This window comes from Lepidochelys kempii, chromosome 4 (genome assembly GCF_965140265.1).
Source record: "Lepidochelys kempii isolate rLepKem1 chromosome 4, rLepKem1.hap2, whole genome shotgun sequence".
NCBI lineage: Eukaryota > Metazoa > Chordata > Testudines > Cheloniidae > Lepidochelys > Lepidochelys kempii.
In genome coordinates, this window is record NC_133259.1 from 93601709 (window position 1) to 93617560 (window position 15852).

The window sequence follows — 15852 nt, forward strand, 5'->3', positions numbered from 1 at the left end:
AGAATGTAGGGGACTGGGATAAAACCTGGCACGATCCGGTTTTCCACCACTCCCAGTAACACCCTTCAGGTTGCCCCTTTAAGGGACAGCCGCTTGCAAAGTTCCAGCCACTTCTTGCTGCCGGGGCTTGACGTCAGCGCGGCTTTCCCGAGCTGCTGCCGCCTGGGGCTGGGAGTTGCTGCTGCTCAGGCACAGCGGGGAGGCAGCGGCGGGCAGAGGCAGGGCTCTTCATACCGGGAGGGAGCTGGTCCCACACACCGCCCCTCGCACTCCTGCGGACGGCGCGGCACGCTAAAGGGGCTGCAGCGCCTTGGGAAAGCCCTCTAGCTGGGGCGCTGGGACTGGCACCCTCTTTGGGGGCAGGGAGCGGGGCCCACGCCTGGGAAGACGCTTCCAAGGGAAGGAGGGCGGGGGGGGCACTGAGCGGAGCCCCGCCCGGGAAGAGCCCTCCGCATGGGGCAGTGAGGGGGAGAGGGCGCGCCCCGGGGAAGTTCCCTGCAGCTGGGGCACGGAGCCCGGCGCACACGTGGGCCGAGCCCTCCAGCCGCGCGGAGCCAGCCCGCCTGAGCAGACGCGCGCCGTCCGGGCGAGGGGGGCTTAGAGACGCTCCCTCCGTCCATTGCAGCCATGGCTTTGAAGGACACGGGCGGCGGCGGCGGCAGCGGCATCCTGCCCATCAGTGACATGGGGTCCTCCTCCCCGGCGCCGTCCTGCTCGCCCTTCCCCGAGGTGGTGGAGCTGAACGTGGGCGGCCAGGTGTATGTGACCAAGCACTCCACGCTGCTCAGCGTCCCGGACAGCACCCTGGCCAGCATGTTCTCCCCGCGCCGGGGCAGCCAGGCGGCCGCCAGGGAGCTGCCCAGGGACAGCCGGGCGCGCTTCTTCATCGACCGCGACGGCTTCCTCTTCAGGTACGTGCTGGATTATCTGCGGGACAAGCAGCTGGCCCTGCCCGAGCACTTCCCGGAGAAGGAGCGGCTGCTGCGGGAGGCCGAGTACTTCCAGCTGGGGGAGCTGGTCAAGCTGCTCTCCCCCAAGGTCACCAAGCAGGGCTCGCTCAACGACGAGGGCTGCCAGAGCGACCTGGAGGACAGCAACTCGCAGGGCAGCGGCGACCTCCTGCTGCGGGCGGCGGCCGGGGCCGCCCTGGAGAAGCGCTCGGGCTTCCTGACCGTGGGCTACCGGGGCTCGTACACCACGGTGCGGGAGAACCAGGCGGACGCCAAGTTCCGCAGGGTGGCCCGGATTATGGTGTGCGGCAGGATCGCGCTGGCCAAGGAGGTGTTCGGCGAGACGCTCAACGAGAGCCGGGACCCCGACCGGCCCCCGGAGAAATACACCTCCCGCTTCTACCTCAAGTTCACCTACCTGGAGCAGGCGTTCGACCGGCTCTCGGAGGCCGGCTTCCACATGGTGGCTTGTAACTCCACCGGCACCGCCGCCTTCATCAACCAGTACAGGGAGGACAAGATCTGGAGCAGCTACACCGAGTACATCTTCTACAGTAAGTTGCCCACCTGGCAGTAGTCCCAAGGGAGGCAGGCCCAGGGCTTGGTGTGTGTGTGGTGGGGCAGGCTGGTGGTTTCCTCCGCCGGGACTCAGCCCGATTGCAGTGCCCAGGAGCAGGGGCCGGTTCTGAGTGGGATCTTGTGCATGCCTCAATGCAAAACCCTCCCTTATAAAATACTTTAAAATATTCATCCCCCCCCCCCCAAAAAAAAAAAAGGTTGGAGGAAGAGACTTGGCAGCATTTATTTAAAGATGTAGAAAAGGGCTAGTTGCTGTCTTCCCCTTCCCCCCCCCGGGGGACAGATCAAATCCCACTTACTTTTGCTGCTGCTTTTGCTTTGTGGGGACAAAGCAAGGAAACTACTGCACTTTGGGGTGGGGGACAGAGTCAAAGCAATCCTAATGGAGGCGCCTTTGGAAGAACAGGTTGTGGTCCCTCTGCTTCTAATTTGTTCCAGTCAGACACTGTTTCCCCTTTCAAAATGTCCATAGGATTGAACTAAACGCCCTGTAGGAAGCAGCAGTCATTCATGAAAACTCATAGCTTTACAATGCAGGTGTGTGAGTATTTATTTGTACCATATGTAAAAAGAGCTTAATCTGGAATTTGTAAGAAATTGATTCTGAATACAGTGCATAGGGACTGGCTAAGAGCAGGGCTGGTGCTTGTTAGGTGTAATGACTAATGTTAAGAAGCTGGAGAGAGGTTCTGAGTGAATCCACGATATTTCAGATTTTTTTTTTTATCATACGTCAAAACCATAGTTATCGCTAGTCAAAAGCTGTCGAGAGTAACAACCACCAGCCTTGCTTTTATCTCTCTCTCTTTAAAGATGTACGTGAGTTTGGGAGAGAGCAGTGATGTCTGACTTTGAGGGTTTCACCGTTTTTGTTCAAGTTGGGCTTTGCAAAGATTAAAACAGCAGTGCTGGAAGCAAGGAAGGGTTTTAATATTTTATCGCTACATTTCCTTCCGTTCTCATTAACTGCAAAGTAAACAGACTCCATCTGGGCACATTTTCAGTGAAGGATAGAACTGAACCGTGATGAGAGAATCCACTTTCCAAAGGGCATCAGAGAAGAAAATTCCATGGCATGCACGCCTTAAACAATTCTTTTATAGTGTACCGTGGTATACTTACAGACTTCGTGTCTTTCGAAAATGGCAGAATGACATGTGGACGTTTGTTGTTAGACTGCACGCTTTAAATCGCACCAAGTGCACTGTGTAGGACGATGATAGAGAGCGATTTGGACTAATGAGAACACAGCGGAATAGAAAACACCAAATCAAGTGGCAGAGTTTTGTTTCTTTCAAAGACCCAAGAAGGCTTAAACCTGTTTAATGCGTTGGAGAGTTGAGTTGAAGCCTGTGGAAGAGATAATCGTTTTCCCTTCAATGGCTCCTCCTGGGTTTGTGTGCTTTCATGCTTTCTGAGCACAGGGGGCCTATGTTAGTAAAACATCTGCCGGGGAGATTCGGAGGTAGATAGAACCGCTTCTAACTTCTCCCCTAGTAAAACTAAATGAAGCAACCTGTTTTGCGTTCAAAGCCATAGCTGGGCAGAGTGTTTAACAGCTTGGCCATCAGAGGAAAATTAATTCCATAATGCATACTACACTGTGTTATGTAGATGGTCAGCACCATCCAGCTGCTGATTATCTTTCTATAAGATATATAACAGTGTGTATTAAACTGATATTTTAAAAATTAATTTCCAAGGTCTATAAAATCACACTGCTTTTAACTAAGATGACAAACACTTTGAGTTTTGTTAGAAGGGCTTTCATTTCACTTTTCTGGATCGACTTTGTAAACTATTTTAATGATTAGTTTCCCCCTCTGTGTGTGTGGTGGGGAGATATGCATAGATATTCCTAAATATATAATAAATTTCCAATGGTTATAACTGAGACTGAAAATATCCAAAGTTCTGTTTTTTCCAGAAATAGTTTTCCAAGTATGTAATTATATATTTCTGTGTATATTAATCTAATAGTGATTTTTTAAAAGATTAATATTCAATAAAGCACACTGATTTTTATTCAAATGTGAAAAGACAAACAGAAATATTATGGCTCTATTAATTATATTTATTAATCTATATTTTTTGTTAGAACTTTAAGATCTGTTCTTGTCCACTGAAGCATTGCAAACTTTAAATATTCATGACAAAGGAGTAATCTTTATTTTTAGTTCGGAATTTTACTTTACTTTTAAATATATCAATTATGGTCTTGACTCTGTAAGCCTCATGTGGGTCTTGAGAATCTTGCACATGGAGGGCTTACAGGACAGACTCTACATTAAATTAAATGTCCCCTTAAGGTCAATCCTGTCCCAGTGAAGACAAGAGGAGTTTGCCACTGACATCAGTAGGAACTGGATTTGGCCTTTAGTGCCTGATCCAGAATTATTTATTGTCCTCAAACTATTTGTAAAAAGAAAAGGAGTACTTGTGGCACCTTAGAGACTAACAAATTGATTAGAGCATAAGCTTTCATGAGCTACAGCTCACTTCATTGGATGCATACAGTGGAAAATATAGTGGGGAGATTTTATATACACAGAGAACATGAAACAATGGGTGTTAACATACAGACTGTAACAAGAGTGATCAGGAAAGGTGAGCTACTACCAGCAGGAGAGCGGGGAGGGGAAGGGGAACCTTTTGTAGTGATAATCAAGGTGGGCCATTTCCAGCAGTTTACAAGGACAGTAGGAGGGAAAATAAACAAGAGGAAATAGTTTTACTTTGTGTAATGACACATCCACTCCCAGGCTTTATTCAAGCCTAAATTAATTAGGCTTAAATAAGTAGGCCTAATCACATCAGCCACGCTATCAGGGTCTCATTCACCTGCGCATCTACCAGTGTGATATATGCCATCATGTGCCAGCAATGCCCCTCTGTCATGTACATGGGCCAAACCGGATCGTCTCTACGTAAAAGAATAAATGGACACAAATCAGACGTCAAGAATTGTAACATTCAAATACTTCAATCTCTTTGGTCACTCGATTACAGACCTAAAGTGGCAATTCTTCAAAAAAAACCTTCAAAAACAGACTCCAACGAGAGACTGCTACATTGGAATTAATTTGCAAACTGGATACAATTAATTTAGACTTGAATAAAGACTGGGGGTGGATGTGTCATTACACAAAGTAAAACTATTTCCCCTTGTTTATCCCCCCCCACTGTTCTTGTCAACTGCTGAAAATGGCCCACCTTGATTATCACTACAAAAGGTCCGTCCCCCCCCTCCCCTCCCCCCACTCTCCTGCTGGTAATAGCTCACCTTTCCTGGTCACTCTTGTTACAGTCTGTATGGTAACACCCATTGTTTCATGTTCTCTGTGTATATAAATCTCCCCACTGTATTTTCCACTGCATGCATCCGATGAAGTGAGCTGTAGCTCACGAAAGCTTATGCTCAAATAAATTTGTTAGTCTCTAAGGTGCCACAAGTACTCCTTTTCTTTTTACTGATATAGACTAACACAGCTGCTACTCTGAAACTATTTGTAGTTCTTTGTTGCGTGATTTTCATAATATTTTGTTTTGGATTGTGCAGTGTGTTGTATGTTACTGTAAAGATCAGTGCTCTGTTTTACATCATTGGGCGAATTAATCATTGGTGTAACTCCATTGGCTTCAGTGTAATTATATGAGGGATGAATTAGACATCATTGTAATTTTTATTTTGTTTTGTATTTTTCCATTCTTTTTTATTTGTAAAAAGAACATGTGGTTTATTTTTTTTAAAAAATGACATTTCAACTTAAAAATTCTCCTCCCGTTGGAGGGTTTTTTTTTTTTTAACCTACTATTGTTAAAAGTAACACCTAAGATTCCTACAGCTGAAAGAAATTAGTGAAAAATACTTTCCCTATTTTTTCCAGTTTGTTTGGTTTATGCATTTGACAGAGCACTTTGTTCAGAATAATTTTATGGTTTCTTTTGTATAATTAGACCGTTTTCCCTACTGGTTGTCTTTCACACAGCAACAGGGGAGAGGAAAAAGTTTTGTAAAATCACAGAAAATGGCAGAGGGAAAAAAGCACAGTGACCTACCTGAAACTACTTTGAAATCGTTTTTTTGAAACGAACTGTATTTCAGATTGATGGTGTAATTCTGTGCATATTAAACAGAATAGTTTGATTGGTTACATTGCTTTAGAAATGTAAAGGCAAGCTTGTGCTTGGCCCAGGCACAGTATGCAGTGGGGGAATGGCTATCCCTTGCACCCCTGCCTTTGTGCTACTCACCATGAGTGGAAGGACTACTCAGGGCTAATGTATTTGCTGGCACTAGATTCTCCCAAAGGAGGGGAGAAGCTGACAGTGCCATAATCCCCTCCTTACCCACAAGCCGAGCTGGCTGGGCATAGGAAAGAGTGGATATTGCAGTCTCTTCAAGTATGGCACAGCAGCCACACTTCTGCTATGCGTGCTGGAACCTGAGGAGGAATTGGGCCTGCTACAAGGGCGATTTCCCCAGAACTCTCACTGAGGATGCTGGTAGTAGTCATACTGCACTCAACACAGAGCGGTGCCCTAAAGGTACAAGAGCCCTTCATGTTTTCACAACTAAAGCACTAGAATAGTTGAATCTTATTCTGTTACAAAGTTTTGTGTTTGTAATTTTTTTTCCGTCTCGCATCTGAATGTTAATTTGGTGTTATGTAGGAAAGAAGCCTAATTTCCTGTTACATATTCATGCTTTCATCTTTCAACAACTTAAAAAAATCCTTTAGCTATCTTGTTATTCATGTTAGTCTCAGACTTACCAGGCTCAGTGTTAATAATTATACACTAATCATATAATAGTCACACAGACCTCAGGATTTGTTGACTGTTTATTTGTCGATTGTGGACCTTTAACTGTTTTCTAGGAATGACAAGCTATACACTGATTACTAAAATATACTGATCCATTAGATTAGTGAGAAATGTACTTCCAAACAGCTTCTTTAGGGTCAGATCTAGCCCTTGGATACATTGCATACATGTAAGTTTGAAGGTAGAATTTCTCCTTTAGTCTGTACCTTGTGTCTCAGCTCTGAAAAGTGCTTAGCAGATCTGCTTCTTGTATTACAAGTCATATCTGTTTGTTTAGTAATCCAAAATAAGTTATTACTTTTTAATTCATATTGGCACTGCAAAGCCCATACAGCTACAGGAGAGTGGACTGCTTTTTTCCCTCTGATACATTGAGTACAATCCCCCCATGAAAGTTAAATTCCGTTTTATACTTGGAAGTTATCTGTCTCCCCCACGTCCCAGATGACACCAGAGTGACAAAGCTTACTATGTATAATGATACATACACATGGGATTAGGGGGAGAGAAAGAAGGGACCTCCTTGGCTTCTTCTCTGCAGTACACTTCCAAGCTGTCATCCAAAAGTGTTGATTAATTGGCTGGTTTTACATAGTATGTGATGACTATTGCCCTACTCCTCCCGTTGCCTCATTTCACAGGGTGCACCACTCACTTGTGGTCTGGCTCCTCCTTCTGGTTGCTCTGGGGATTAGCTCTTGAGGTCAATCCCCCCTTTGTGGTTTGTATGTCATCATCCTGTCTCTCCCTCTGGCCTTTAGCCCCTCTGTCAGTCCCAGGAACCACAGTGTCCTCTTCGTGACTCAGGCCTCCGGCTAGGTCATTCAGTGTTCCTCCCTTCTGGGGTAATACAGTTCCTTCATCTTAGCAGTCCTAGGCACTTTCCCTTTTCACTGCCCCACAGTACCACTCCCTCGGTGGCTGGCAAGGGAGCCCAGGCCCACCCTCCTCTCTAGGTTCCAGCCCACGGACCCTCAGCTCAACAGTCCTGGGCTTTCCTCTACCAGTCTTCACTGATACTTCTCTGAGCGGCTTCTTGCCACACCTGGTTCCCCTTCTCTCTCTGGTTATACCAGCTCCTAACCCTCCTCTCAGCAACTGGCTGCTGCATGCCTTCCTGCTGCCTTTCCTAGTAACCCCCATCTGTTTCCAGCTACCTGGCTTTATACAGGCCCCACCTGTTCTTGCACAACTGAGCCTGCTCTCAATTAGTTCCATGCTCCCTGGCTCCTCTTCCTTGTGCAACCTGTGGAGTTAATTGGCCTGCTTGGCCATTTGTGTATAGGCGTGACTACCTGCCCTTTCCTGGTTACTATACGCATCCAGTCCGCCAGTCAATTCCAGTAAAAAGAATAATTTAAAATAGGCTATCAATCCAAATTTATAAGTATTTATTAATGACTTGAAACCGCTATCTGAAAGGATAGATAAAAAGGTACTGATAATCCATAAATTTAAAATATGGAAAAATAGCTAAAATGTAAGTAAGAGTAGGATATATGGAATGGAGCTCTGGGATCACTACTTGTCACTGAACATAAGCCATCATATCTGCAGTGGCATATAAAATGAGTTTACAAAAATTTTCTTTAAAATTTTTACCTCTCTCAATTCCTAAAATTTTTAAAAGATCATCATTTCCTTCACTCCATTTGCCACGAGCCCGAACTACGAGACCAAAGAAGTGGGCATTTGTACCTCCTGTTAGTTTCTTAATATCTTCCTCCAATTCGAGGTAATAGGCAGCCTTCTCTTTGTGGGCTTTCTCCAGACTATCGGCGTTATCCTCCCAGTGAATTGTAACATCCACCATCACCACCACCACAGTATCTCCTTTTATAAAAACAATATCCGGCTTTCTCAGATTTCCTTCTTTAGTTCTCAACTGAGGTTCTACTATTGATTTCCACCCCAATTTGAACACCTTATCTACTACCGCAGAAACTACCCTATTATGTCGTCTTATCCTAGCATCTTTAGTTTTAAAACATTGTCCAGATATATGTGGTATTGTCTCCCTAGCCTTACCACACCATCTACAGGTGGCATTTAATCCTTCTCTACCTCTTGCCAATGTTTCCATTGTAGGGTAAACATTAGCCCTAAGCTGTAATGCAGCAATCAATGAGGAGGATTCAACCATACCAGATCTTTTCAAAATTGAGTTACTAGTTACATCATTTTAAAAATACTTACCTACCCCCTGGCACCTCAACCCACACCATCTAAAAAGTCTAAAATCTAAAAAATTCCTCCTCCCTCCATTTCTTAGAATTTGGTGTTGCTGCGCTAAGAATCAATATTTTATCAACTAAATTTTCTCCAGCATACATACAGGATAAATCTATCCAATTATCTTTAGACACAATATGTCTTCGTCATTTGCGGATAAGCGTGTTGGGTAATTGTACACTAAATTTGGTTAATGCAAGTCCTCCATTTCTTCCCCTTGCATAAAATAATTCATCGATGGTACTTTTTGGGAGATGTAAAATCTGTTCAGCTATTTTCCTAACTAAAACATCCAGCTCATATAAAAGATAAAAAGGGGGCTCAATTAAAAGTAAATTATAAAATAGCCTAGATAAAATATACGTTTGTAAAATCATCTGTTTTTGGGCAGGTTTAAGAGGAGTCTTACTTAAACTCACTCCATTCAATCAGGTCTCAGAGTAGCAGCCGTGTTAGTCTGTATTCGCAAAAAGAAAAGGAGTACTTGTGGCACCTTAAAGACTAACCAATTTATTTGAGCATAAGCTTTCGTGAGCTACAGCTCACTTCATCGGATACATAAAAGTGGAAAATGCAGTGAGGATATTTTTATACACACAGACCATGAAAAAATAGGTGTTTTTTATGAAGTGAGCTGTAGCTCACGAAAGCTTATGCTCAGATAAATTGGTTAGTCTCTAAGGTGCCACAAGTACTCCTTTTCTTTTTCCATTCAATCAATTTGTCCTTAAGAGACATTCCTCCAATCCCAAGGATCTATCCTCGCCCCCCAAGTATTTTTTGAATTCTCCTGGATGTACATTATTGATAATTTCAGTACCCATTCTCCAGTTATTCTTGGGGTTAATCACATAAGTCTTTTATTTTGCTAGTATGTGAAATCCCTTATTTTTTTTCATATAAACCCAAAGATTGTTTTCTGCAGAAATACTAATCTAAAATTCCTAGATTTTTGGCCATCCCTTGATATGACCCACTTAAAATTGCCACATCGTTGGCAAATGCCAACGATGTGACACTATTCCCTTGAACATAAAACCCTGAGCCCTCGGTTTCCAGCTTAGTTAACAAAGGATCCATGGCAATATTAAATAAAATAGAAGATAAAGGGTCGCTTTTTTAACCCCACTCCTTATTAAAATAGACTCACCCAAACCCTTGTAGTGCAGTTATCGTATAGGTCTTCCTTATAATTTCTATAATGTACTCATCTATCCCAAAGCTCCTCAGGCCGGACATAATATGTCCATATCCCACCGAATCAAATGCCTTGGCCAAATCCACAAATACTGTGGCTAATTCCTCCCCATTCCACTTTGCTTCCTTTATCAAATTGTCTAAAATTGAGATATTCGCTTCACATCCTGGAAAACCTTTTTGGCTATTGCAAATTTTGACTGCAGATCCTATTATCAATGGCCTCCAGGAGGATAGTTTCGTTATTTCTTCCTCAATTTGCACTTTGGGAATTAAAATAGTTCTATTTTCTTTAAAAATATCTGGGACCTGCCTATTTAAAAAACATATATTAAAAATTTTCATGAGAATTAAGGAGAATTAAGGAGTCCAGGTTAAAAATATCCCATAAATCATTCACTGTTGTTTTATCTGGGCCAGGAGCACTATCTTTACAAATCTCTCTCAGGGCCTCCCTAATTTCATCCACCGAAATAGGACTTCATAATAAATCATTATCGACTCTTTCGCTGGCAGGGGCCATCCTATTGTACTTCTATGTCCAATTTCCAATGTATCTACGTAATATGCCTCATTGTCTTTGAGGGGAATATTACATTTACCCCATTTGGTTCTCCCATAATTATGCATGCTAATCTTCTTTTATCCTTAACAAATAATTGTTGGTAACATTTGTATCTAGCCTTCTTAGTGGCATATCTCCGAATGGTGTTAGATTGTCTCTTTCTATCACCCACCCCTCCATTCCCTTTTCTATTATTATTATTCATCTCCTGTTGCTCCTCGTATCTGTCTATATCAATGAGTTACACAACTTTTCCACCATTGCCCACCCAACGTATTTAGTCTGATTTTCCTTTAATAAAATTTCAATTTCCTCTAGGCTATTTAATATTTGTCCAGCTTTCCTACTTTGTCTCCCTTGCCTACATACCTTCCCCACCTTGTCCACATATGGATGCTTCTTTAGTGGCAAGCTTTTCTCTATGAGGCAGAACTTCCAATATATTCTCTTCATTCCTATCTACCTCTCCCACTTCATCGATAACTCTATCTTTCTTAATCTTTCTCTTAGCCAATTCATGCCTTTTATCTGAAATTTGTTTATTAGTCTTTGTTTTTAATTCACTTTCAGTACACTTATTTATATTCCTTTTCCCTACATATTTGGTCTCCAATTTAATAAGCAACTCAATCTCATGATCCGTCCAAATCCGAGATCAAGAGCAAGTAGACTCTCTAGTCTTACTCCTAGCCACTATATTTTCTTTTCTCTGTTCATTTCTAATTGCAGGATGCCTGTGTCTACAATGCTGGCTTAGGCCCTAGTTAGTATGGAAAGCCATCACACAACTTGAGCAGGTATAGCCCTTCACTGGGGTATCCACTTCCCTGGCCATGCACGTGGGGTAGTGGCATGCTCTATTGTGGAATTGAAAGGATTTACCCCACTTTTTAGACCACTCTAATGGCCTTACTTTTGTGTACTACATTAATATGTTTTGCCCATTTTCCAAATGTTGCTAAAATCTGTGGGCAAATGGGACAATTAAAACAATTGACGGGATATTCTAGATAAAAAACGCCATCTTTCCATGAGCTACTATTTAATAAATTTGCTAAATTAATTAAATTATCTGTATCTATATTGCTAAAAACAGTAGTTAAATTAGTATTAAAATGTCCAGATTCTTTAAAATACGGATCTTCAAATGCATTTAAATACTCAAAACCAGGATTAAAATTGTCCACATCTAAATTATTAGAAGTGTCATTAGTAAAAACCATAGGTAAAAATGATAAAACATCATCCGCCCAGTCCTTATCTATCAATTCAATTTCCTCAACTCCCATTTCATTTTCAATAGGGAGGTCTCTTTTCTCAGACTCGTGAGAAATCCACTCATTAAAAAAATGTCTTGTCCATAGGTCCAGCGACCCGAATTACTCCCCTAATATATTTAACACAGCCAGCCGGGGCATCAAAGCTGGCAGCGGGGCGTTGTTTACCCGGTCCAGCGCCAATCCGGTATGTAAATAAAATTTTTTTTTCCATTGTTAAAAGATATAACCCTTACCAGGGGGAAGCTAACCCATACGTGGGGGAGGCTACGCTTAGCAGGGGGAAACTATCCTTACCAGGGGAGCAGATTTTGTTGGGGCTGCCCACCCCACTCCCCACACTGACAATGCTGTGTGCTGTGGACACCCCATCACATCCTATAAAAGTGTTTTTCATATTGAAAGAGTAGTCCAAAGTTAGTTCTTTACTTGAAATGATTACAGGCAGCTCAGTACGGAGATCCTGGTTGGTCACTTTTCAGATAAAGCGTACAACTTACATTTTGAGCTGTCTGACTTCTTTTTCTTGGTGCTTTTGTGTAATATGGAATTGCCTCCACATGCTATTACTGTACCTTCTTCTGGAAAATCTAATTGGTCTTAATGGATTTCACATTTAACATCTGCTCCTCAGTCTGAATTATGGGTGTTGAGAGCATGGTGCTCAGCTGGAAGCTGTCTCTTCTGAGTTGACATGTTTATTATAAAAAAGATCCAGTAATACCTCGTGAAAAACTTTGAAATTTTTTCTGTTTTAGACATTTTTGTTTTACATTTAACATTTTCTGCTTTCCTGTTTTCATTTGTTACTAGTGACACTTGCATGGATTTATGTTGCTTATTTTCCACCTGAAGATAGCCCTCTGTGAGATCACTGTGGTTTCTGTGGAAATTGTCACAAACAAGTGATAATGACTTCTTAATCAGCAGGGAATAACCAGCAAGAAGAGATGAACTTTCAGGAAACAAATACTGTGTTTTTATAAAGATAGTCCCATTTGTTTTCATAATGGAAAAAAAGAGACAAGAAAAAACACAGTGCACTTTTCCCCTTTTAAAGTGTCACTTTGATAAAATATTATGTGAGGTGTCAGCTTCTCTTAAAGTGCCAAATCTACAGCTCAGTACCTAGCATGAGTGCCTGGGGTGGGCGGATCAACAGAGATCTCCAGGGCCCTCTCCAGGCCACAGAGTGGTAGCCGAGCCATTCAGTGGTGATTTCTCTAATCAAGAAAAAAGGCTAAAGTAGCCTCTGTGGACTCTTATGTGGCATCATCTTGGGAGAGAAGACAGGTAGATCCACATAGATGTAGATCTTTTGGATCCACCCTCAGGTAATAAATTGGTACTAACTCCCTCACCGATGTTTGCCTGCATCTAAAACCGACCATACAGCCTGAAAACAATTCAAAATTTCTGATCATGTCAGGATCTAGGCTTGTTGGGTCTGTAAGACAGTTGCGCAGGACCACAGCCAATTTTATCAGTCTCCTAGCTTTTAGAAAACCAAAGCAAAGCAATTTATTGAATATCCTGCCTTGCAGTGGTGACAGCTCACACCTTGATTCAGTCTAAAAATAAATAAATGATGCCTATTCTATTTCTTGTCATTCGTCCCAAACATAAGTCTCTGAATGCAAAGAGATGATCAAACTGTGCACCCGTAAATTGCTGTTCTAGGAAAATTATTTCTTTTTCTGCCACCTTTAACAAACCAAAATAGTATATCTTATCCAGTCCAGCATTCTGGGACATTAATTTTACTTGTTACTCAAATAAGACGTAGATTTGGTTTATGTATTGATTTCAAACCATGCAAAAATAAAGAATATTAGTATGTATTTTTAAAGTATGTTTTTATAATAAATGAATCAACTGTAAAAACAATCTGAGCTCCTACAAATGGTATGTCATTGTTGCAGTTAAAACTGTATCATGAACCTTTTAAATACCATTATACTTTAATAAAAGCAAGCAAGACCCATGAGCTGATTTTTTTTTTTTTTATTTAAACATGTTGGTAAGGTCTAGCTTTGATACCTTCGACAATAAAGTCATATTTAAAAATAGGGTATGGTCACCCCGTAGGTTGGAGAGGAGTGGAGCTGTTGTGAGTCTAATCTCTGATTTTATTTTTTAAAATGACTGGGAAAACCTTTTCTTTGCATACTGTAGGCGAAGAAAGGTATTAGATGACCAATATGTATGTTAAGTCATTTTTACTGTGGTACTACATGGGCACGCTGGTTTTGATGCCATTCCAGAAATGTACTGCCTGAATGTACTGCCTGTGGATGACTCTACTACTGGGAATAAAGCTAGAATGTCGGAGAAGCTGCCTTTGCTGGATTCGTAACATTTGCTGGATCTGTAACATCTTGTAGAACTGCTTCTTGATGTCAGATCACTTCAGTGTCTTTTGTAAGGATTTATTTATCGTGATACTTTCAGGGAAACTTTTTTACTTTTCCATAGAGGAGTGCGCAAACCATATGATATTTTTATTGAAAACATGAACTTCTACTAAGCTACTGCTCAGACACTGAGAGATTACTATAAGCAAACCAGTTTTTTTTTTCTTGAAAACATGACAATATCAGATGTTGATTCAGTGACATGATTTTAAATGGTTACTATAACAAACTTTCACTATATGTTAGTTATCTCTGTACCTGCATGATAGCTGCTATTCTACTACTGATCCTTCCCTGTGCCGCAAACGCTAAATGTACCACATTATGAAGAGAATCTGTGAGGTGAACAAATATTCACTAGGGATTAGATAGAGTGAGACCATAAATATAAATTTACTCAGCTTGTGATACAATCCCACGGTTAAACACGAGTCCCCCAAAGTGAAAGACTAATGTGTTTAAAGCAACATACCAGACTGATTATGATGCCACTTTCAAAGATGCTAACAGTTTTTTGTTTTGAGGTCATTGGAAGACAGCTAAATACAGGCTTCCCCAAGCCTCCTTCCCTGGCCATCCTTAACAAACACTAACACGGTTTGGGCAAAGAGACCATAAATATTAAGAACTTTTGCCCATTTCATCAATTTAAAGGATAGATCTTCAGCTGTGTCTGAGCTCTAAGATGAGGAGGGAGAACAAAAGTGGCTGTGTGCATCTTTTACACATCCCCAATCTCAAGGACTGTTCCAGACCAGTTTGGCCCCTGTATCATTCAAAGCCAGTTTAAGACTGAGCTAGATTATTTCAGTTTGTAGCAGTCCCCAAGGTGCTAGTCCCCCACCAGAGCTATGTAAAGGGGCCACAGTATGGGGCAGGATCTGGACCAAAGTTACCAGTTCACCTCCCCATTTTCCAAATTGAACATTCTTCTTGTAATCCTGTTTAATTGTTGAAAATGCTCGTAGTCACTACACGGGATAACATCCTAGTCACGCATATACACAGACTGATAGATTAATTTCCAAAATGATCCCAGCCTTTATTTCCTTAGAGAGCAGGAATCCTGAAGTCTCTCCAAAACCATGCTCGGTTTGCAAACTGGGCCAGGCCCAAACAGGGTTGCCAGTTTTGGTTGGATGTATTCCTGGAGGTTTCATCACATAACATAATCTTTAATTAAAGATTAATCTTTAATTCCTGGAAGCTCCAGAACAATCCTGGAGGGTTGGCAACCATAGGTCCAGTGGAAGAGTATGTTACATTTCAACCTTAAAAAAGTTATGAGGTAGTCTGTTAGGTTGAACGAACCAAAGGTATCCCAATGTGTTTCTGGGAAAGTGTTTGATTGTAGTTTTGATTAAAAAAATTGTGTGTGCTTTTTGAGGAAAAAGTAATTTGCTTTCTTCTTAAAATTCATATGCTGGTTGAATGAACAGAAAAAACCCATATGTCTAAACTGAAGTTGTCATACCTAGCACAGGGTCAAACTCTTATTTGCATTATCTGTGTACTTGATTGTTTTTTTTTATTTTTATTTTAATCAACTAAATATCACTGTCCTTTTTAGGTTTTGCATCCTATATAATCATTTCCTTAACTTAAATGAGTCTACTCCCATAAGTAGGATCTAATAACGGGTGAAATCTAGTCCTGTGTCAATGACCAGCAAAAAGCATATGCAACACTTAAGGCCTCAAAATAGGACTTCATTAAGATTTAAGTGGTGTATTGGTCTGTGTTAGTTCGCCCTGCAAGGGGACATTTTAATGCTCATGAGTGAGCGTTTGCATGATAGAATCCAATGTCTA

The 15852-nt window shown here is 41.8% G+C and overlaps 1 protein-coding gene across 2 annotated transcripts in view; it reads left to right on the forward strand.

The window, feature by feature from the left end:
• Window positions 1–207: 207 nt before the first annotated feature.
• KCTD8 (potassium channel tetramerization domain containing 8) overlaps window positions 208–15852 on the forward strand; it is a 169305-nt gene continuing 153660 nt past the window's right edge. The window contains exons 1-2 of one of the 2 annotated variants that reach the window (XM_073342146.1): window positions 208–1504; window positions 11715–11814. In XM_073342146.1, coding sequence (XP_073198247.1) covers window positions 628–1504; window positions 11715–11814 — 977 coding nt within the window. In that variant the 5' untranslated portion in view covers window positions 208–627. The remainder of the gene's footprint in view (window positions 1505–11714; window positions 11815–15852) is intronic. The other variant, XM_073342145.1, reaches the window with a different exon arrangement.